At 39.2% G+C, this 24646-nt stretch overlaps 1 protein-coding gene and 1 pseudogene across 1 annotated transcript; one reads left to right on the top strand and one right to left on the bottom strand.

The window, feature by feature from the left end:
- Positions 1–6048, bottom strand: LOC145770162 (uncharacterized). Its single transcript, XM_082581748.1, has 4 exons — positions 5935–6048; positions 5322–5508; positions 1689–5123; positions 1–122 (listed from the first exon to the last, which is right to left on the bottom strand). Exons 1-4 carry the CDS (start codon positions 6046–6048, stop codon positions 1–3), a joined length of 3858 nt encoding a protein of 1285 aa, XP_082437874.1.
- An 11719-nt stretch (positions 6049–17767) lies between these two features.
- On the top strand, positions 17768–20086 carry LOC145770161 (N-acetylated-alpha-linked acidic dipeptidase 2 pseudogene; annotated as a pseudogene).
- Positions 20087–24646: the final 4560 nt, after the last annotated feature.

Below are 24646 nucleotides of genomic sequence, written 5' to 3'. Positions count from 1 at the left end.
TTACATCATAGAAACGACGCTTTCGTTGGTGTTGTCCATCTGCCAATCTTCTTCGCTATACTCGACTGCCCAGAGATACCAATAAAATGAGGTCATCGTCTCTTCGTCGCCGAAGCGAAAACCTTTAGCAATCCAATTTACGCTTCATTTAACTGACCAGCGTGATGGCGTCGTACACAACTTACGGCACAAACAAAAAGATATAAAATATTCTACACTCCACCCAAAATATGCTACTACATCTAAACAACATATTTTACAAGCAAAATATTTTAACAATCATTTTCTTCATTTCTACACAACCACATGGGTGGCGCGCCTCTAAGTTGTTCGTCAGCAGGTATGATTAAACACAATTTGGTGATGGGACGTTTAATTTCGTTGTTTTTTGTTTTAACCAAAACCGACCGAACCACTTCATTTTTGTCTGGATATGTCTCTATTACACGCCCTAACAGCCATTGCGACCTCGGAACAGATTGATCAACTATCAAGACCAGGCGCGGATTTATGGGGGGGGCCCAGGGGGCCCGGGCCCCCCCCGAAATTTTGTGAGGAATTGTTGAAATTGTATGTTTCCGCATCAAATGGTTTGATATGCTTCTAAACAGCTGATGTTAGTCCCACAGCGGACTTAACTTATCCCGGGGGGGGAATAGTTTTTTTGTTATTATGGTTGAAATTATCCATCGATCAGACTCCGTTATTTTCTTTCATACAACTTCTAATACATTTTAATAGCAACATTTGTGGGAGATGAAACCAACGCTGAACCAAATGGCCTCAGTTGAACGAATTTGAAACCTTGAATGGCGTAGCCAGCGGGGGTGGGTTTGGGGGTTTCAACCCCCCTTTGGCACGCGTGTAACGTCACGATATTGAGAATGATGCTTTCAGTCTCTTTATGTCACTAAAACAAAGTTTACTTAACTTTAAACGAAACTGCATTAAAAGAGCGACTTTTGCCAATACCAAACATTCAAATATCTCAGCCAAGAATTAGCAACAAGAAAACATGAAGACTTAGCTTTATTTCCGAAAAATGCCGAAGAAAACATGATCATATCCTTTTGCTATTCTACCGGACAGCACCATTTTATAGGAATATTCATACCCACATTTTTGTTGAAAATGCTCTCAGAATGCACCAAATTCAAAGTAAATTTTCAAAAATTTCTGGGGGAAGCCCCCAGACCCTCCGCTGCTGGGTGTCGTCTCAGGCGAACACGCCGGTGGACTTCGCCTAAGACGTCAAAAAAAAAAAAATTTCAAAATTTCTGGCTACGCCACTGGAAAGCTGATTTATAGTGTTTAGTCTTCATTATAATTTCAATCAATCTCCGTATACACTTGCAAACATAAAATATATCCAATTGGTCATGGACACTGCATGCAGGGTTTTAAACCACACTTCAAGTTTACTTTGCATGCTTACCGATTTTTATTGAAGCAAAATTTTATTTTTTAAACATTCACAATTGATGAAAATGGCTGTTTTAATGTCTATTTTATATCATATCTAGGCTATATGACGTAGTATCATTGTTTATATGTGTTTTATCTTTTTTTTTCTTTTTTATTGATTTTCAAATTTTCTGGCCCCCCCCGAAAAAAACTCCTAGATCCGCGCCTGATCAAGACGATGTCATTTTGCACCAAATTTTGTCTTAACTTTTTCCACTTCTGACGATGGGCAATTGTTGGCAAATACTCCTTGATCCATCTTTTCCAAAAGACGTCAGCGAGGTATTGTACCTGTCTCCAACGATTAGACCAGTTTACATCCCTTTCCGTGGTCTCAGTCAAGGGCAAATTGTTACTTGGTTTTACCATTAGCAAATCGTTTGGTGATAACGGTTTATCGTTTTTTTCTACAAAGGTAATTGGAGTCAAGGGCCGAGAGTTTACAATTGCTTCTACTTCCACAAACAGTGTGCTCAAATTCTCGTCCGTATATGTACTGTGTGGAGACAAAGACAACAGGATTTTTCGTACTGAGCGTATCAACCTTTCCCACGCTCCTCCGTGGTGACTGGCTGAAGGGGGATTGAAATGCCAGTCTATTTCCTTTTGAAGAAGGAAGTTTTCAATCTTTTGCTGATTCCAGGTGCGCATAGCACTTCTTATAACCTTTTCCGCTCCAACAAAATTCGTTCCATTGTCCGAATAAATGTGAGCTACCTCGCCTCTTCTGGCGATGAATCGTCTCAAGGCGTTTATGAAGGAATCAATAGTCAAGGAATGTGCAATTTCCAAATGAACTGCTCTTGTTGTTAGGCAGGTAAAGATACATCCATATCTCTTAACTAAACTCCTACCCTGTTTCACATTGATAGGACCGAAGTAATCAACACCCGTGGCAAAAAAGGGGGGTTGATTTGTTTGCATACGACACGTTGGTAAATCAGCCATCAGTTGCTCACCAGGTGTCGCATTCTGTTTCCTGCATACTGTACAGTCCTTTATCACTCCTCGAATGGCAGAGCTACCTTTCTCCACCCAGTATGCAGTCCGTAGCGCTGTGAAAGTATGGTTTATACTGGAATGACCAGCAGTCACGTGAAAATGTTGAATTACCAGTTTAGTTAGCCATGAATTATGAGGCAAAATGACTGGATGCCTCAAATTGAAGTCTACTGGTGCCTCAGACAGACGTCCGCGAACTCTAAGGGTTTCTTCGTGCAAAAAAGGGTTCAACTTAAGCATAGCATTAGGACAATTTTGTTTCGATGCATCTTTACCTTTGGACAAAAGTCGAAACAGTGCTGGGAAACATTTCCTTTGCTCATGTTGTAGCAAACGTTTTTCGGCTACCTTCAACTCATCTACAGATAGCCGCGGAGATGCATTTACCTTTCCAGAAGGCCTTGAACTTTTCGACTTAAGAAACTCAAAGTATCTCAGCCACCAGGCAGTTGCCTTTTTCAATCGATATAGCGATGAAAAACTACTAATCAAACGGTCGGTAGACGTTTCTGCATTGAAACATGAAAAGACCTGACTGGTAGGAACAACTCGTCTTTCAAACATAGGAAATTCATCCGACAGTTCAGATAGTTTCTCCAGCTGATACGGCCAATGTTCAGGAGACTCGACCAGGAATTGTGGACCTTTCAACCACCGAGAAGATTCGACAAGTGCACCAGCAGACATACCACGAGACACATCGTCTGCCGGGTTGAGCTTTGTAGGCACATACCTCCAGTTCGCAATCTCACTGTGTCGCTCAATTTCCGCCAGTCGGTTTGCTACGAATACAGGAAATCTCTTGCGGCTGTTGTAAATACTCTGTAACACCGCGGTAGAATCAGACCAGAACACTGATTCGCAATCTTTCAACCTCAGCTCCTCCCGAAGTAATACATCCAACCTCACAGCAGCAACTGCGGCAAGCAGTTCCAATCTTGGAATTGTAGTGGCATTGGAAGGAGAGAGATGACACTTGGACATTAAAAACGTACAGTACGCGTTTGAGTTTTGATCGACCATCCGAAGATATGATACGGCACCATATGCTACACTAGAAGCATCAGCAAAATGGTGCAGCTTATATTTTGTGATGACTCTATCGCCGGGGGGTTTCAGACATCTTTCTACACGCATGTTCTCTAACAAGGGAAGACTGGCGAGCCACGCCCTCCAGCGGTTAGCATGCTCTTCAGCAATCGGCTCATCCCAGTCGTATTCATTCAAATTTCTCAAGATCAGTTTGGCTTCAAGCGACACCGGGGCTACAAATCCAAGTGGATCAAACAAGGAGTGAGACATAGACAAAATCCCCCTCCTCGTATATGGTTTCTCAGGAATTTCCACTTTCACTAAAAACTCGTCTCTTCGAACGTCCCAGTGGACCCCAAGAACACGCTCGTTAGCGCAACTATCCATAGCTAAACCTTTGTGAAACTGAGAATGTTGGTCGTTGGGAACCTCATCAAGCACGTCTTCATTGTTAGACAGCCACTTGGTCAAATTGAAACCGGCCATGCTTACAATCGATCGGAGTTCCTTTATTAAACACTTAGCCTCATCTACGGTTGCCACTGACAACAGACAGTCATCAACATAGAAATTATTGTTCACAACCTCTGAAGTTTTTGCAGAAAACTCATTGCCAAACAGATGCGCGGCATGCTTCAGACAAAACGAGCAACAACTAGGCGATGACGTTGCACCAAATAAATGCACAGTCATCCTATACGGGACAGCAGGCTTCGCGACATCACCGTCAGGCCACCATAGAAAACGAAGTGCGTCTCTGTCATCAGGCTTGACCTTGACCTGATGGAACATCGCTTCAATATCAGCAGTAATGGCTATGGGCTCCTTTCTGAATCTATTCAGCACACCAACCAAGCTATTGATTAAGTCAGGTCCCTGCATAAGGTTTTGATTAAGCGAATCTCCTCTGTACTTTGCTGCGCAATCGAAAACGATTCGCAATTTTTCAGGCTTTTTAGGATTAACAACGCCATGGTGGGGAAGGTACCAAGACAAATCGTTCAATATTTCGTGTTCAGGAACTCTTTCCGCATAGCCTCGCTCGACGTAACCTTGCATCACAGAAACGTATTTCTTATGATAAGTGTCATCATTTATCAAACGTTTTTTCAATGTCTTCAACCTGCCTTCTGCCATGGAGCGATTGTTTGGTAACTGAATATCTTTATTTCTCCACAGTAAAGGAAGTTGGAAATGTCCATCAATTAACTCAACAGAAGTTTCCATCATATCCAAAGACACTCTATCCTCTCTAGAGTTAGGACAGTCCAACTTTCCAGGGTAAACGTGTTCATGAGGCGGCAACAAGATCTCATCATCACGAGAAGCCGACAAGAACATGCAAGAATAGTCACACGTTTTCTCTAATGCGCCCGATGCTTTACAAATGGATGGGCCATACAACACCCAGCCAAGTGGAGTCTTCATAGCAGCAGGAGAGCCTCTTTTGCCGTAGCGACTATCTAACACAGACAGTAAAAATGGCGCATCGGCACCGATTAGAAGGCCAACCGACTTGTCTTCCAATTCGGGAAATCTTATCCCTTTCAGGTGGCTAAGCTCCTCAATTGCTTCAATATCCGGGACAGGTTTTGCTCTGACTGGTACCTTGTCAACAGTCAAGACTTGGGACAAACATTCCTCATCATTACATTACCACATCGGTGCATACACTTTCAAAATAAAGGTGACAACAGTCTTCAATTGTATGGACGGTGCTTCTGTTGAAATATGCAACCGCAATATGCGATTTGTTAAAGTCAGCCATCTTGCTTGATTAATTGTACCAGGGCATTTGAGTGAAAGGTCAAAGGAGCAACAACCTTTGCTAATAGCCAGATAGATTTCAAACAGATACTTCTGATCGGTGCTTAAGTCTTTGGGTTGCAGTATGTGCTCTAAATCACAAGGTATTTTGTCAAAATTTACCAGTGGTTGACGGTCACAGGTATGAACGGCTTTGCCGATTGGTCCAGCAAATCCATGGGGGCCAGTAATTGTACCATTTATCTTTTGAAAAAGATACCTGAGAAGAATCTCATTGGCATGCAACAGGCAGATACACCATTATGGTTTACCTAGTGACTCTTCAATTAATCGAATGACACCCTTCTTTACACCAGTATTGACGCCTGTTCAATCAGTAGGCTACCAATTACACTGAGTTCATTTGTATCTACCCCCTTTTTTCTAAATAATCTAACAATTTTGAAGTTATTTCAGCCCCTGTCCCGTTACTTGCAAAAACATGCCCGAAGTAAAATGATCCTGGTTCTGCTATAATTGTCATGTGTTCCTCTGATATTATTTTACGATGAAATTTGCCATCAATCTCTTTTGCAACATTGTCTTATCTTTTATCAAAATATAAACCTGTAATCTTTGTGCTGGCCTCACCTGACAAAGCTGCGCGTTTCTTCATCCTTTCCAGCGAACTTTGCTTCTGTCGATCACGAAGGAGTTGCCGCCTTGAACATCAGCATGAACAGAACTCGCTATGGCTTCTGCTGCCCTATCTGAGACTCCATATCTGTCACAAATGGTTGCCATTGTTTGCAAAGATTTGGGAAAGACCTTTCTCTTCTTTGGACAGGAAGCATCTATATACTGTATGTACCACTATTGTTAGGACATTCTGTGTCACTGTTACTGTCACTGTGATAAACCTGAGATGATGCAGACGACTAAGTTGCACAACTTCTTGTGGTCATTTCACAATGCTTTAACAATGTTCTTCTTTTGTTTCTTTTTTCTAGCTTTTGTGTTTCTGCTTTATCAATACTACCAATAATCATTTGCCTGGTATTTCTTTGATTTTTCAGAAATTCTACGACACATTGCAATATAGGCTAACTGAAAAACATGGCTTGAGTCAATTAATATGGACACGACTGTAACTATTTCTGGTATAAGATGAACACTTTTGAACAAGTCTGCAATACGCAATCATAGTCATACGTAGAGAACGTAGACTATATATCTATAAAAAAATGAAAGAAGAAATAATAGAAATGAAAAAAATGCAAAAAATCATAATTTGGCGGCCATGTTGGATTTGGTGACGTCATAATTTGCTCACGCTGTCATCATATGTATTTGTAGTGTTTTATGACATGAATGAGGAAAGCTTGTTAAAATATGATGAAAATTGGGCTAGTATTGGCAAAGTTATGGTGAATTTACTGTATTTTCAAACAAAGTTGGCGGCCATCTTTGATTTGTGGATTGAGATTCATCAAGACATTATTTTTTTTATTTTTTTTTTTCACAAATGTGTTTTTCATGAACAAAAGCAACTTTTTAGGGAGCTATGTTTTTGAATTTCGCGAAAAAGTTATTTTCACTCCACCCTACTGTGCATCTTGTAATGTTAACACGGGCTAACTTTCCGCTTCTATCTATGTGCCTTTACTACTACTGTGTACTGTCTTTTAAAACTCGCTTTCCTGGCACTCAACATCTCCATCGTCTGGCACTGCAGTGATCTGGTATGTTCACCATTACCAGGTGCCTTGTTTGTTCTGTTCAAGTTATTGCTCCTTGCATTGCAAATGTTTGTGTATAGTTCGTGAACATTGTGGATTCTACTTTTGCTTTTTGCGACACAAATATAAAACTGAGTGGGATTTGTTTCGTAACAGTGAAACTTAAAAATGTTTCATTTGAAACTTCACTACCTGTATCACTTATCTGTAGCCGAATACTTTTGTAAGTTTCTCAATCAACTAATTTAAATGTATCACTGTAATTCTGTTGGATATCCCATAATGTTGTTGAAATGTTACGTTATTACGTAATCATTTAACATGTTTACATTCAATAAACTATTTTTCAGTCTGTTTGGGCAATGTGATCACAAAAATAATGTTTTTGTGTCCCCAGTTTATATCAGTGGCAACATTGGAGTGTTGCAGCATACGTGCAATACTGACCCACCTTGCAACATTTGTCAACAGACATTGAATCGATGTAACAAGGTATTCACAAGGTTACAATGTATAGACGTTCGTAATTCATTCGTATACGTTAAATCGATGTAAAAGGGACGGATTTTTCTGCGTAGAACTTGTTCAAATCTCCCACTACATATTAGTGTTAGTTCAACATATTCTGTCATGAGCAAATTTTTTCGCAATTTGACTTTATTTGAGCTTCATTCATCATCGGTTAATATTGTGGACCCCACTGACCACATCACACCAACTCGTAGCTTCTCAGTCGCATTGCAGCAATGTAATAGTGAGTAGGCTACATAAACTCTTTCAAGTATCTATAGCTTTTGTGTTTTAGCAACAACTGCTAGCAGCGATATGTTGGCACATTTCCTCTACAGTTTGTAGCAGGAAATGCGCAGCAGATATAGAAGATCGTGCATCTTCTGACCAAATTATTTTTATTCGCGCTTATGCAACATAGTATTTTGTTATTCACTTGACAATTTTAACGTTGAAAATCTCTGTACATTATCATCTTCACTTTCACTGCCGACAAGCAACTTGACCACATGCGGAACTTACAGTATGTTGCTTGTCCAGTGTTTGTGTTGATCTTTTTCAAATGACTGTGCAGTGTGCATTTTGTATAGCTACTGCTTGGAAGAAGTTCATTCTAAACCGGTCAATGTGAGTAACTAAATCATGTGGATACTACGTCATCGATGGGCTTATAAGTCGCTTCAGTGTATATTGGTTATGAATGATATTTCGAGAATCGAGTTTGTTATTGGCTGCTTTTTTTCTGAGATGCGATTTGCAAAGCGATTCTATTCTAATATTGCCGTGTGAAGTTGTTTTCTTTCGGTTTGTCATAAACACACTGAGTACCCACATTATTTGAGATTGTCTATTTCAATAAAGTTAAACCATGTGATATTTGCTGGGTTTGCGTGTCTGCTCGATATTTTGTAAGACTTGCTTGGAATACAATGCTGAAAAGCGTCATCGTTGTTTGATTATAACCCACAATGGTGAGGACACCTTGTGGAGCGAGTTGTCTTGGATTTTACATCCGCACAGTGGTGCCCTTTGGGCGAGATATGATTTTGAGAATTGTTATTTGAAAGATCCTTAAAACTAAACCGATATCAGCTTTGCTATTTACATTTTTGGACATCAACATAGCAGTGAAACTATTTTTCGATATTATTCTGTTCCATCTAAAAGTAGACGATTCACCAAGGTCTTAGCAGCCTACTGCTTAACCCTAATTTCCCTAGGTTTTTATTTCAACCGATTTCCCAGGTGGTGCTAATTCAGCATCAAGTTTAGGTGCTTATAACTCATAAGTCGCATCATTGTCATCGTTTGGCAAAATATAGGACATTTATCTGGGGTTGTGAAAATTGTCATTTAATTGCATAAGAAAAACTTTTACCTTGAATCAATGCACTAACAAGGCTTTTTTCAGCTTCTTGAAAATAAAGGAACACTGTTCTGTTCGTTTTTTCTCACTTTCTTACGTCAACAGCTTTTCCGGTTTTCTATGCTCTGGAGATTGAAAGCTGACAATGATTTTAAGATTTCAGTGTTTTCCGTTTTTCTTGCTGATGTTTTCACCAGCAGCCCACACCATCAGAAAAAAGCTTTTGATTTTACAAAGTAGGCCTATCAACGTCCGAACACGTTAGATTTAGAGGAATGCAATTGTATGCATTGCTTTTCCCGGTAATATTTCGCTGTTGGTTTTTACGATGCATAGAACTGTTTTGGCTATAGCCTATATGTGGTTCACAATTTTGTAAACTCAAAACATATAGGCTATTATTTTTTGCGAGTGAAAAGGGTCCTCTCAGGGATATCTAGGCTATAACTACGGGATTGGAAACTGTATTCAGTGCTATACATAAGTAGGGTCATCATATTACTACGACTACAAAAAGATCAACAGAATAAAATACTGTTTGTATCAACTAACAATATATAAAACTAGATTTTACAATAATAATATAAAATGTACCCTCTCATTAAAACTTACTTGATGTATGAAAGTATATTTAATTTAGTAGAAAAAATTAAATGAATCGAAGAATAAATGAATGCAACGAATCCAAATATCGCCTACTGTTGTTCTTGAACATTGTGTGTAGTGCAAACCGAATAAAAAGTAAATGAAAAGTGTTCAGTAGGGTGGGCCAAAAAAAACGACTTTGGAATTTCGTTCCAATAAATTGGAAAAAGTTGCCATTTTCTATATGATTAGCGATGGCAAAAACAATTTTTTGATTAAAAAACTTTTAAGGGTCCCGCAAACGCCCCAAAGTGTTCCAGTTTTGTCAAATTTTGCAAAAAAACGACATAAAACGCCAATAAGTCCTTCTAAATTACCACCAATCTTCCTCATATCTGATACGCGTATGAAGCAACTGGATGCGCAGCATATTAAACAAATTTGATGAATATGGCTCAAGTACCTTGTGAGATATTCATGTGGAGAAGATGTTTGAATATTGAAAATTTTAACCACATGGTGGCGCTGTAGTTTTATATTTACTTTAGTAACTGGTGACACACTGAAGCTAGCGACACATTCAAGGTATCAATGGAAAGGTAATTAGCAAGGCTAAGCGATCATGTATTAAACTTGGCCAAACTAATATTTAATGACGTCACTATGACGTCATACTATTTAAAATTGCCTTTCTGCAATTAATCAAATAAAATGTATTCAAAAAAAAAACTATGGCTAATTGACGAATCACCTTTGCTAAATCTCAACGCTGGTGTCCATAAACTTGGATTTATTGGAAAGTATCCTCCATGTGGGAAGGAAGTGTTGCTTCACTTCCTTGGTTATCACACAATTAAGCAAGAAGAATCGAAAGGTACTTCCCCGAAACGAGAAGCAATAATTCTAGTTGTCGAAGATATTAAACAATGGTGGAAGAAAACAGGAATCGGTCTTAAAACCACAGATGCTATAACTTACATGGTCAAGAAGTTGACAGACCGGTATAAAAATTTGAAAAAATGCAAACACAGAGAAGGAAAAGAAAGAGAAACAGAAAGAAATTTTTAGATGATCTGCAAGACGCTATGGGTTGTTAAGAAAAACGTAGAAGACGATTTGAGAACGTCTACCAACCCTAAGAAAATGGAGGACTGGAATTATCTTAAAGCAATTCGGGGTAAAAATCGAAAAGCCACTTTGGGTTCTTTAGATATTCAAGAGCAAATAAAAATGAAAAGAAAGAAAACGAGACAAGATTAAGGTATAAAACGTAAACTTAAAGATGCTTTAGATATACCACTTCCGCAAGATTTGTTGCAATCCAGTACTTCTACAGAAGAAAGTGGAGAAGATCTGGATCAAACCTATGTGGGGGATTTGTCGGCAAAAACAAGCAAGACAACGGAAACCAAGAAAAAGAAAGTTCTTACACCCCAAGTTTGCAGCCTGGCAGCCAAATATTCTTTGTCGAACAGGCAAATGTTTGAAATGGTAGGTGCCGCGACTGCAGAAAATAGTCTTAATAACAAAATTCTCTCTGTAAATACTGTAGGCCTACGCTGAAAGCAGATAAAATTTTCTACTGAAGCAGAAAGAAATCTCTTAGCTAATGAACTTGCTGCAGCTACTGATTTTTTGACACTTCACTGGGACGGGAAAATATTCACAGCTCTCACTCACTGTGCTGACAAGGAGGAGCGAGTGGCCGAGCTACCAACCACTTCTGAGGGAGACGAGATATTACTCGGAATAATACCTGTGAAAAATGGATCTGCAGCTGAAGAGCACTCCAAAATTCTTAATCTGCTAATAGAAAAGGGCATAGAACTAAACAAAATAATCGCATGCGTAAGTTATTTGACACTACCGCAGTTAATACTGGTGTAAAATTTGGCATTGTAAAACGCTTGGAAACTTCCTTATCCCATGCACTGTTGGAATTAGCTGCCGGGATCATGTTTACGAGTTGCTTTGTGGTGCAGCAAGTGAATCCGTCCTCGAAAAATTGTATACAACTGGAGATAAGAAGAAGACCACATCACCTTATGAACCACTTTTTAAAAAGCTGGGTTCTGCTTGGAATGATATTAATACAGATACACAAAATCTCGAACTCTTGGATAAGAAGAAACTTTCACGCACTTTATTCCGCCACATTGAAGAAGCTAAACAATTTTTGAAAAGTTGGTTGGAAAATGATACAGTGTTAAGGCATGATTATTTAGAAATGGCCCAACTTTGCTACGTGTATCTTGGTGGTATTCTTCCACAAAAATATATGCTATTTAAGCTGCGGGCACCGTCTGCTTACGGTACCATCATGCAAGATGAATGTCTAAAGTTCTCTACGTTATGAAGTTAGCAATGCTTAAGCCATATTTTGCCCATGACATAGACTCCGGAGTTTGACAACATTCTACAGCGTTTACTATGCCAAAGCGTGGCTAACATGCATGTTTGCTTCCAAAGCTCCCTCAAATGACTTGGCTTTCATCAAAGCACTAGAGGAAATCTGCAGTGCTAAAGGAATATTGCCCTATGAGTTTTTAAAGATTGTCCAACCTGCTTGAAGGTGAACCTGAAGGTGAATTGATTATTTATTACACTTTTCCCTGTCTGTTTACTACCTGTCTGTTTACTACCTGTCTGTTTACTACCTGTCTGTTTACTACCTGTCTGTTTACTACTTGCTGCTTTTTGAGTTCAATTTATGTAAACGAAGTAAACCTTTATGACAGCGGTTCATAAAGAATAGTAACCCTACTGTTGTATAAAAGTTGTTTCAGTTCCACAGAGTTTCCAATCCGTAGTTATAGATATCCGTGCATTTTTTCACACTGCGAGATAGCAATATCAACCAGTAGCTGACCATTGTCAGTGTCGGCATTAGCGTAAAGTCTCATTTGCATTCTGCTAACAATGCTCTGAATGAATTGATTCGCGGTAATTGGCATCATTTTAGAGCTTTGTATAGTAGGCTAGTTGTCAAGCCAAGTTAATTTAATTGCAAGTTAATTTAAGTCAAGTTAATTTAAGCCAAGTTAATTGTCAAGAATCGGTAAGGATAGCGTAGGCACTCTCTTTGCAAAACCAGAGGGTATAGATACCTACTATAGTTGCTCGAAAAAGCAGAGGGTATACTGCGTATACCCTCGAATACAGCACTGGTTGGATGCCTGCAAGGACAGGGAGATTGTCCGATGGTGTAGGCCTAAGTCTCAGATATCCAGTCACAATGCGCAAAGCGTCGTTTATGGCAATGTCAATTTGATGGTAGTGAACACTGCGACTCCAGACAGGTGCACAGTATTCTTCTGGAGCGTGAACTAGCGCAGGGTGCCAACTCCGGTTCCCTAGTCTAGTGTGTCAAGTCGATAGTTTTGACAGTGTCTTTCCATCGCTATAGCCGAAAATACGTAGGTAGGAGCGGTATAAATTTTCGCACTCTAAATCCCAGCACGACCTGTAGGCTACGATAGTTCGTGCGGCGGCCACGAGGAATAACTTTTTTGCTGCGGATTTAATGGCACGGCAGAAGTCTTTATAGGCATCCACGATGACGGTAGAAGGTGATGGTAGTTCCTCCGCGGTTTGGTTGGTTATGAGGCTGTGGCAATTCCAATTGGCTTTTCTGAAGTTCCATCGCTTCACTGGGCATTTGATATGAGAGAGACAAAGCTTATAGGGGCAGTGATAAGCGAAGGTTGGAGTTGAGCAGTGATGTACGCGCATACAAAAAATATTGACGCCGTCAGTGTAAACGCAAACGTTCGAAAAACCATACGCCGTATGCGTCAACGTAGGCTAACTTGTATAAAAAAGTTGGTGGCGTCAGCGCATACACTAGCGTAAACACATTTTGTTTGCTAGGTGCCAAACATTCACACGGTATAAACCACTTGAAACAAACAAGTTTTATTTTGAATTTCCACGAAGAAACACAAGCATCTGAAAGTGTTCATCTGACATTTTGCTGTGTTTTGGTTCCAATATGTCTTTGCCCATTGAAAACATTCTTTCAACTGCAGCGCTGGAAGGTATTGGCGTGTTGTAGCGAAAAAAAAAAATACATTAAAAAGTATGCGTTGACGCAATGCGCTAAAAAAACTGCGAAAACTTTACGGCGTAGCCTCAAGCGCAAACTCTCCAAAAAATGTGGCCGCAAGCGTTAGCGTAAACAAAAAATCGACATCGCAAGTATGCGGTGTATACGTAGCCTACATCTCTGGAGTTGAGAACGTGGGAACTTCTCCAGCACATGTCTGTCAGGAAGAGAGCGGTCTGTGTCCATGCTTGCAAAGGCCAGGTCAGGGTTTGTGCCCGTTTCCCAGCGTCCGGACCATAAACTGGTTAGGTCTTTTGGATAGTAAAGGAGGGCGAGGTTGTTGTTTGCAGCCCAAGCAGTCAGGCATTCTCTGTCGTTGTTGATGTGCTTGTAACCCCAGTCGGTGTGCTGGCAGTTAAAGTCACTAGCGTAGATAGGGCCTACTGTGTGAGGGGAATGCGGGTATAGATGACGGATTCAGGCGTGAAGATGGTGGCTTGTATTTATTCATGATGTTGCAATTTACAATGCTCACACAAACCCATTCTATTTCCTCATTGACGGAGGAGTTTGCAAGCATCCAGTTCAAGCTCTCATTGACAAACGTGGCAACGCCATGCTTTCTGCTTTGGGCAGATACACCTAGTGAGTAGTTTATGAATAGCCTACATATTTTTTTTTGTAACAGCAATTATAGTCAAAAAATTGTTTGTTAAAAAACAAAAAATTAAAAAAATGAGTAGGCCTAATAGTTGGTACCAAACGTTCTAAATTTGGCACTGGCTTCGAACCTATTGTAACAGCTCTCCTCTGTTTAAGAGATCAAATTCATTTTCGTTCAGAAAGGTCGATTTGAACCAATCCATTCTTTGATGACCGAAGTCGTACTGTTAAGTGTTTACGAAACCCAGTTAGAAACCCTGCTCGCCTGCACGAGTAGGATTGATATTCATCCGCATATTGCTTTATCCTTTATCGTATGGTAGGCTAGGCACTTTAACAAAGGCTACAGATATCTAATTCAACCAGTTATGTTGTCCGTGATATGTGAATCAGAACATGTTTTAGGTGGCTACCGTCCAATTGTGACCCTTCCAGCATTCAGCCAGAGACTTGATTATTACTTTGAATTTTTTTGGGAATTAGGTTACAGAAGAAAAAAGAACAGTAGCAGTGGTGGGAAGTTGCGTTTTTCCTTTGTTCTTAGAAACAAAACCTTAATGACATAATGAACAGCGTATCTTTTGATTCGGCGATGGTTTGTGGTTGAATTGGATATCTGCAATTCTGCATGCTAAGCTGCCTGCCGTATCGTACCGTCTTATCATCATCGTCGGCGTATGAGCAGATCTTTCCAGGCTAGATTGGAAGGCAGGAAATCATCAGCCACTCAGCAGTCTCGTCGTCCAGGACCCTCAGACCATGCGCACCGTGTGGACTGTGGAGGCCGGTGGGTTAGGCAGTGGTGGATGACATAGTCTGGGGTCTGTTCAGTGGCACCACACTCGCATTCTGATTAAGAAGCCAGGCCCCACTTGTGCATGTTCGAACGAAAGCGGCCGACGCCAGTTCTCAGGCGGTTAAGCCAGTGGCTGGGGGGAAGAACAAGTAGCTACCTTCTCCTTTACGTGGTCTCTCACGTCGTTAGACTATCATATCTTCAAAACAGAAAAGAGGTATGCGAAGCGAAGCTTGTCACACCCGAGCAAACCTGGCCTGGATTCACCGCAGGGTGGATAAGGCAACGCCCTTCTCAGATGAGGCAGCTCCTCTGTCGAAAAGTACCGACGAGACCCACCGTACTGCAGCTGAACAACGAGGATATTACGGCAAGCAAGCTCAGCATCATCCTACCGTCTGATTGAATGCAAGTGAAACAAATCCTGGTCATTCTAATTACAGTTTTTGAACTGAGAAAGCTTATCGTAGCTTTATTTATTTTGTTGTATGAACACAACAACAGGCTACAAGATAATAGGCTACCCCAACAGAAGCATTAATTATCTTCTGTAAGGCCAATGAACACTCTCTTAGAGTGGGTTATTCGATTCTTTGTGCATATAAACTTCATCGATTAAGTTACACGTTTGTTCTTGCAAATCAACCTCTCCACCAAAGTATGTGCAATGTAGCCTACTGATAGATAGCAAAGGGAAAAAAGTGTGAAATTTCTTGTAACTTACAAGGAGTTGCTCGTAAACTGCAAAAAGAATGTTGTTGTCAATCTTTTCACAGAGTAATGACGGTCATAGCCTACTTGGAAAACTGAAGCAATTTCAACTGTTCACAGGTAATTTGGATTGTTTATTGATGAAATCTTTTAGATATTTTCACTTTGATACATAACTTTTCAAAAATGATACTTTGACAATTTTAAAAAAGCAAGTAGGCCTATGTTTGTCAATTCGGAGATAGCTGGGAGAACACCAATATAGAAGGCCATCACAGATGATCATATTATTTTGAAGGAACCAAACCACAAGAAAAATAATCTAAGATTCGCAAATCACACGTTACCATAACAGATGAAAACAGTTTCGGTGCAGCAGCATTATAATCTTCAAGATATTTAATGAAGTGAAATACAATCTGCAGTCTGCTGGGTTTTGACAACTTTGAAGACGCCAACCAGTAAGCAAACAAATTGTTAACTTTGATATTAAAGAACCAAAAGTAGCTCAAGAGTTTGTTTTTCAATGATTTTTTTTGATTTTTTTCCGTTGAAAAAGAAACAGTGCTTTTAACGTAATCCAAACAGTAAAAGATTTTGGCCAGTAGGCTATCTATTTGGGTAAAGTTAAAAATATGATAGAAAAAGCACTTGGCAATAATCGTCTCTGCTCAGATTGAAGTGTTTCATGTCACCTTATTTGTCACTAGAAACTAATTGCATGTCATTTGCATGAAAATCACTTTCACAATAACATTAACTGTCCAAACTTCACGAGGAATTTCTCAAACTTATTTTTGCTTGGTAGCCTACTTTTATTTTTCAGTCATCAAATGGTGGCATTTGCAAAACAATCTAACCTCCTAGTGCAATTTATTAAGAATCGACTTCGCTATAGTAATAGCATCTTCAGCTTATTCAAATAGCCTATATTCTTTGCTTTAAAGTTTCATTTTTAGGAAACTTCAAAATCAATTTTCCAGTATATTCCTAAGAAGATTTATATTCGTTTGCATCCTGGTAGCCTACAGAACATGCATTCACTATCATCGCAACTTTTATTCAAATTATCATCTGCAACAGTGATGTATAGGCCTATACTACTGGAAATAAGACATAGTAGCCAATCTGATATAACTGTTTATGCAACATCACCAAAATTGTGGAAAACAGCAATCATTAATGTCTTGCAGCTTTACAACAGTTAAAATAACACCAATGATAAACTTTTGAAGAATAATTCACTTTCAGTAGCTAATAAGTTAAAGCATGGTAAAACTGACAGTTGGCCTAACAGCTTCTGACTTAAATCTATGATTGGCGAGCCATTTATAGTTTTCATAAAGATGATTTTAAGCTGTCACACTCATAAAACTGACTTCTGTTAAACAGTTATTATTCAACATTGCTTGTGCAGTGCATTCCACGCTTTGCCTTCGTTTCTCCGTCTTCTAACTCAAAAATCAGTAAAAAAATAGCCTCAAAGCAGACGAGACTTTTGTTGGCAGGTGACGTCATTTTTGCTATTTAGTCGAAAATCCCCCAGTCCGGTATCACTGAACTTGGTTTGCAAAATATTGAAACCTTGAAAAGTTTACATGTAAATGTTATCAGACAGCAAAAACTTGGTTTGAAAAATGCGGAATAAAAAGTGTTGATGTACTGTAAATGTTAAGCCTACCAGACAGCAAAAACTCAACAAGAACTTGTTTTGTAAGATATTTATAACTTGAAAAATCATTTAAATCTACTTTGAATTCTATTTGAATAAGGATTTTCAGATGATTTACAGTAAAGAATGAAACAGGTTGCAGAGGTTATTACAAAGTAGTAAATAAATATGATATATCTTGAAAAGTGCAGAAACAAACAAAAAAAAACTGAACAAGAACAAAGGAAAGTAGAACAGCTAAATTTTTTTTTCCAATTTATGCATAGAAAATGTGTTTCAACACCAAGGAAATACTTTAGCCTATATGTAATTCCGCAAACTACCTCTGGTTGAAAGTGGATAGGTTGAAACTTATTTGTTTTGCTTTTCAGATTTAAGAAAACTATTAATCTTTTATAAACCATTAATCGGTGTATAATACTCTGTATTGGTAGAAATGCATGATTACAATAAAGGATCATCAAAAGGAACAACAGGCAACGGAAGATTTGATGGGAGCAAAGTCTATAATGAAAACTACTTTCTACACAAACCATCTTACAAACTTACAAAGCATGCTTTTTGTTGGTACTTAACTATAGCAATAACATTTGCAACAAAATTGGAGCCTTGCCAAAGCAAAATTGCAAATACTGATTCAACACAAAATAAAAAATGGAGTTACAATATTGAAATACGCGACGCTGTCATGGCAGAACTAAGTCGGGAAAACATTGAGAATAACTTGAGAAGACTCACAAGCAAACCACATCTGGCAGGTTCTGAACAGGACGAGCATCATTTGCTTGATTTCATTAGGCAAAGATGGGAAAGTTATCTCGATGAAGTCAAAGTTTATCCTTACGATGTTTTGCTTTCCTTTCCAAACTCAACTGATAAAAATTATGTTGGAATAATTTATGAAAATATAACCATCTCAGATAAATTCAATTCAGCTGAAAAGCCATCGACAGAACATGAAAATAATCCGAATGTGATCTCTGCATTCAATGCCTATTCACCTGCAGGTCATGTTGAAGGGAATTTGTATTATGTGAACTATGGAAGAATTGAAGACTTTGAATACTTAATAAAATCTAAAATCAATGTCAGTGGAGGAATTTGCATTGCAAGATATGGCAAAGTATTTCGAGGAGATAAAGCCAAACATGCTCAACAATACAACTGTTCAGGATTAGTTATGTTTACAGATCCGTTTAATTATGCAGGAACTTCTAAACATAGTTGGGATTTGGAAAGCAAACCAAGTGGCTATCCCGAATCTTGGTGGCTACCCCCAGATGGAATTCAACGAGGTACATTTGCAGTAAATGGTGATCCCCTCACCCAGGATTACCCAGCATTAAACCTCACTTACAGATTGCCCTTGGATAAGACAAATTTACTTAAAATCCCAGTCCAGCCCATTAGTTATCAAGATGCTTTTCGTTATTTATCAATTCTTGGAGGTGAAGAAGCTCCTCCTGAATGGCAGGGAGGGCTGAACCTGACGTATAGATTTGGTGGTTCATTCAAACCATCTCATCAACACTGCAAAGCAGTGCTTCACGTTGCCAACTACATGAAACGAAAGACCATTAATAATGTAATTGGTTTCATCCGAGGATGGTTGGAACCAGATCGATATGTCCTCTTCGGTAACCACAGAGATGCATGGACGTTTGGAGGAGCTGATCCTTCAAGTGGAACTGCTGTTCTTTTGGAAGTTTCCAGAGCAATATCAAATGTGATGAAAGATAAAGAGTGGCGTCCAAGAAGAACAATTGTGTTCTGTAGTTGGGCTGCAGAAGAATATGGTTTACTTGGGTCTACTGAATGGTTGGAACAAATGGAAAAGCGTTTATTGTTGCAAGCAGTCGTATACATTAATATAGATATTGCAGTTGAAGGAAATGCTACTTTCCGTGCTTTTGCGACTCCGAGTTTACAGCAGCTAATTTTCAATGTAACCAAGTCAATTCCCAATCCAATGTATAAAGAAGTAAAACAAGGCCGTCCTACCGTGTATGACACTTGGATGAAAGTATTTCCAGATCATGCTATGCCCAATCAACCTTTTGTGCGTAATATTGGGTCTGGAAGTGATTACACTTACTTTGTACAAAAAGTTGGTGTTAGTTCAATGGATTTTCGATACACGTATGACAATAAAAATCTTTCTTCTCTTCCTGTGTATCATTCTCTTCATGACACTTTTGAATACTTTGATACTTTTTTGGATCCTGATTTCAACTTGTCATTAGCCATTGGAGCAATAACAGCTGAAAGTCTGCTTCAACTGAGTTCTTCCATCACGCTCAAGTTAAATCCAGTTGATTATGCTACAAAGCTTAAATTTATGGCTGAAAGTTTGCAGAATGAACATGGTAGCCACCTCGCTGAGCAAAACATTACACTCAAGGAACTGAACAGAACTATCAGTGTTTTTGAAGCTTCTGCTGTGAAATTATTAAAAGCTGCAATGGCCTTGAATAGTTCATCGAGTGATACGGAAATAAGGAGAATCAATGATAAACTATTTTACCTCGAAAGAGGTTTTATTGACTTCAACGGTCTTCCAGGAAGACATGACTATCGCCATGTTGTGTTTGCCCCGAGTTTACACAATAGTTACAGTGGTGGGGGATTCCCTGGCGTTTCTGATGCTCTTTTCAATTTAGATCACGATGGTGGTTCATTAGAAACAGTAAAAAATGAGCTGTCAATTTTGTGTTTACAAATTTTGTCAGCAGCAGAATTAATGTCTAACTTTTAAAATGATATGTTTTGATCGTTATCGGCTATGCCAAATTGAGACAAAAAAAAAACAAGATGTTGTGATGACAGATCAGGCGGTTGTGAAGCAAGAACGAAGAATTCAGATTTGGTTTTGTTTCAATTGTCAAGTTAACTTCTTTTAAGTTAGGATCAAGGTCCTCTTGTATAACGAAGAATTTGTATGTAGTCAGTATCATCTATATAGCCTAGTAGGTACTTTTCGAAATAAATATCATTCCTTTCAAAGTTGCGTGATATAAGAAATATATAAGTTAAACCTTTTTTCTAGCTTATTTAAATTTCATGGATAAGTTTATTTTGGAGATTTGAAATGTTGCTCTGAATGAATTAACTTATTTGTTTCCTCATTATTGGTCTGGCTTGTAGCTATGTATTGTTTTATAGCAAAATGTTCCTTCTCACGTGCAGTAGCCTACAATTGTTTTATGGCTTATTGTGATTCTACTTGCAAACCTTTCCAAAAATTCCCAATTCTGAGAAAAACGTCACGCATAAAAATATTTGGAATACTTCGTGTGTGGGCTACCTATGGGGTAACTTGGTTGGTTGGTTATGAATTGTTTTCCGCAGACTGACAAACCCTTTGATTCGTTATTCCTGGTAGTTTCGCATGCTTGTAGATTCTTTTGACGCATGGCTGGTTATCGAGATTGACAGAGTGAAGTTTCCGATTGTTAAAGTTTTGTTGTAAGGCAATTTTTCTATCCACTAGGTGCGCTGAATGAAGAGCAATCCTTATCGTGCGTTGCTTAAGCGTACACCCTGAGAGCAGCAATTAAGTTGCTTTATGTAAACATAGTTATTTTGCAACATAAAGCACATTTCGTTTATGCATCATAACGTGGAATAAATGTCTTAACGTTGGAAGTCATGTCAACCTTCAATGAAATTGCGAAATATGCTGTTATTTTTACAATTTTTATAAAGTTTATTATGGAAACAGGTGAAACATTATGAAAACATGCTCCTACCTGTGCAAACAACTTCTTGTAGTGATTTATTGCTATTAAGCTATTTAATGAAGCTGCTATGTTGTTTATTTATCCTCTGCAATTTGTAGGCTACTCATTGTCGTTGCTGTAAACACTTTATTTCTGTACAAAATCTGTAAATAGACCTTGAATAAATCCATTTATTTCTTAACTTCAATATATAGCCTATGTGTACTGTACGTACAGTAGTTTGTTTTTGTAAGAGCTGTTATATTTAATGGTTCCCGCATTGTTTCAACAGTTGACACTCCAGTTGTTTTAAGAACGAGGAAACGATAATACTAGGCTATCAGGTTTGGTGGTCGTGCCTAATTATCTTCATCGACACATGCACCATAAACGATCTTGTACAGGCACGTCTTAAACCATTAACGTTTTACCACCTCTTTTTTTGGTTGTTGGTTTTGTTATTGCATTTCATTTTAACAATGTTGTTTCTTTTGCATTCCAACAATGAAAACTAAATTGAATTAAATGAAGTGTTTTGACTAAATGTGTTTGTAATGCTAACTGAAACATTTAGCTCGTTTGATATACCTGCATATGGGAAACATAAATTGCATAAATGCACCTTTACCTGCGCACAATGCATTGTGCAGCTCCCTTCGTTTCATCTTAGGTCTTTTCAACGTTTGTTACCGTCGTGAAATTGTCGTTTTTTGCATATAATGTAACGTTACCCAGTAATTCAAGTAATTTTGCAGTTGTGCTTTGGGATTTTGAAGCGTGATTAAGAATTTGCATGCTTCTCAAAAAATCGCATGCCAATAAGGTAAAAGCATTCTTGCAACTGGCAGTTTCAATCACATATGCGTAGTTTTTCGTCTCTTCAACGTTTTAGCCTACAGATGCTTGATTCCTCAGCGACTATGTATATCGCGTTCTGGCCTTCAATTCACCAGACAGTAGGCCTAATAGTGTAATTTTTGGTACTTTTGGAAGACCATGCTTGGTCGAGTAACCGTATAAGTTTTGGTGCAGAAGGGATGTTATTTGAGTGCGATTGGAAGACCAGTTGTGATATAATTTCTAGTATGTTCTAATTTGTAATCAAGTTCTTTTTGCTGGGATCTAAGCCATGGCCCGGTTTGGTTGTGGTGATTTGAATTGTGTTCGATTATCATCAAGATGGTTGCAACCTCCTCAGTTATATAGTCATTTGAAGTTTCTTTCTACAATAAAAGCATACTTATAACTAAGAAGTCTAGACGTTGTTCTCGATCATTCCCTGCGATCACTGCGCTCGGAATGTCGCTGTAGCTTAAGCTTCCACAGCTGGTATGGGCGGATAAATAAATTTTATACTGTCCGCTACATAAAATGGTCACCCCGACGTGGTTTTGGATTGGCGTGAAACTTACATTGGATTATATTGGATTACTTCCTGTGAAGTACTGTAGGCTTCTCTTCACCGGATGCTTCCACAACGACCGCGACAATTGTCATCACTGTTTGGTCACAGCGGTAAACCATAATCTCTTCGTGAGAAAAGTGTAACGTAAGATTCCCGGATCCGTTCGTCTGTATGTAATGACCGAAAAAGAAACACTCCTTTGAAACGTTTATTCAAAATTGTATTTCTGTAAAATTAGCCACCTGGCTGTCGAAAATGGAGGTGCAACGCGATACACCACTAAAACATTGTCACTACAGAACAGATTACTTAGATGAAAGACGGAATTTTTGTCCAGCTGGCAAGCACTATGCAAACAGTTAAACATGCCTCCAACTTTCAAGCAACCATTTTACGAATGACTAGAATAATTTGCGATATCTCAAACTCACGTACACAGTAACTGTGACGCAATAATGAAAGACATTGTCACGCAATTCAAACAGGTGTTGAAAGTTGGTGATGCAATGTTTCATCAGGTCTTACGAACGATGGTGCAATATTTGGACATTTTCTAGCAATTTCCATGACGTAAGATGCCAGCTAGGTTAAGTAGACCATAACGGTTTTATATGACGTTTGATTTGGTGAATAATTGTCGGGAACACTGTTGCATCCTGTTCGAGTTGGACCCCTGGACTCAAGTTAAGTGTTAATTTATAATATCTGTATACTATTTTTATGTTATTGTAATGGCTATAAGCTTCTTCGTGGCCTTCGCTATAGCAGTCCTTGGTTGTCGCCTCATACGTGGCTCGCGACCGGGGCGTCAGGACAGCGAAGATGACAGAGTGTTCCATCCCCGTCTGGATGACTCTCTCCAGACACTGGACTGTGAGGCTTTTCCGGCTTATGCCCTAGTCTTTTCCGCACGTTCTCTGTTTTGTTCCGTCATGGGCAAGACGTAAAACTGCATCCATTTAACCAATCTTTCTTCAACTAGCCTTCGTCCTGGGCACGACGTGAAACTGCATCCATTCATTCTATCTTTCTTTAGTTAGTTCAACGTCCTGGGAATGACTTGAAACTGCATCCATCCTTCCAATCTTTCCCTTAAACGTTTTCGTCATTACTTTTGTTAGTTTGCTGAATCGGACTTCATCAGATTTCAACTACTGCTTCCCTTGGACTTAGATTAAGTGTTATACTGTAGTTATCTGTAGGTATCATGTCTAATTGCACACTTACCTGTGGCCTTTGTGCCCGACCATTGCGGTCACTGTAGATATTGTTCTACCATAGACGTCCACTGACTTTGGGCTTTACCGACGTTGGTCTGATGTAAGTCGACATGCTGCTTGCAATTCGCTTGTTCGTCGCATTCTGCCCTATTGGCGCTTTGTCGCGTAATCGCCCTTTCACCCCTGCCCTGCTGTTTTGGTTTCCCTTAGTAACCGACATGTGCCTTACATCCCTTCATTCTTGTTGTACTTGGTCTAGACTCTAGTCGATTGTACATCCTTCAATTACAATTATCATGGTGTCCGACTTAGCATCACACTTAGTGCATTTTTTAGATCATAGTCCGTGTTCATCCTGGTCCGAACATTGGCTTGGTGTTTAGCAATGCAGCTTACCTTCCCCCACTTAGCTCTCCGTCCTGGGCAAGACTTGAAACTGCATCCATGCATTCAGTTCACCAAAGTAGTCTTTTATTGTGAGTTACTTCTTTGTTTAGTAGTCGCCTTTTTGGGGCTGTCGGGGTTGCTTTCCCCTCACGTAGTATCCTGCTTTATCTTAGTCTGACCACGGTCATTCGTAGGCGTCGTTTGTTCACGAGTTACCTTGTTGTCTTTTTGTAAACCACGACTTGTATAAATTTTAAGATAGGGTTTACAGTTTAATTCACTCTCGCTGGTGCCCCACTTCCTCATCAGCGCACTACACATAATCAGTCTTCCCCATTACGTCAACGTTACCGAGTAGTCATGATCTTCACGGACATGTCATAGATATCAGCCGACATGTTGCTTGCAACTAGCTTGCCCGCCTCTTTCTGCCCTATTGGCTTTGTCTTGTTTATAGCTACTCGCCTTCACTTGTCCACCGCTTCCTGCCCTGTTGGACCGGTTCCCAATGTAGTTGCTTCATATAGCTATCATGCGAATTCAGTACCTTGTAGGTTGTCCTGAGGCTGGGCACTTCTAGCTTA

The sequence above is a fragment of the Aplidium turbinatum genome, chromosome 5 (genome assembly GCF_918807975.1).
Source record: "Aplidium turbinatum chromosome 5, kaAplTurb1.1, whole genome shotgun sequence".
In the NCBI taxonomy this organism is placed as follows: domain Eukaryota; kingdom Metazoa; phylum Chordata; class Ascidiacea; order Aplousobranchia; family Polyclinidae; genus Aplidium; species Aplidium turbinatum.
Note: the sequence above shows the minus strand (reverse complement) of the source record. Positions and strands in the feature narration are given on the sequence as shown.

What these genes read in the sequence shown, in the direction of transcription:
- LOC145770162 (XM_082581748.1), bottom strand. Translation starts at nt 6,048, where the DNA reads ATGGCAACCATTTGTGACAGATATGGAGTCTCAGATAGGGCAGCAGAA. An exon ending in TCGTGATCGACAGAAGCAAA is followed by an intron (nt 5,509 to 5,934) that starts GTTCGCTGGAAA and finishes CTTTTTCAAAAG; the next exon opens with ATAAATGGTACAATTACTGG. An exon ending in CTATCTGGCTATTAGCAAAG is followed by an intron (nt 5,124 to 5,321) that starts GTTGTTGCTCCT and finishes GTTTGTCCCAAG; the next exon opens with TCTTGACTGTTGACAAGGTA.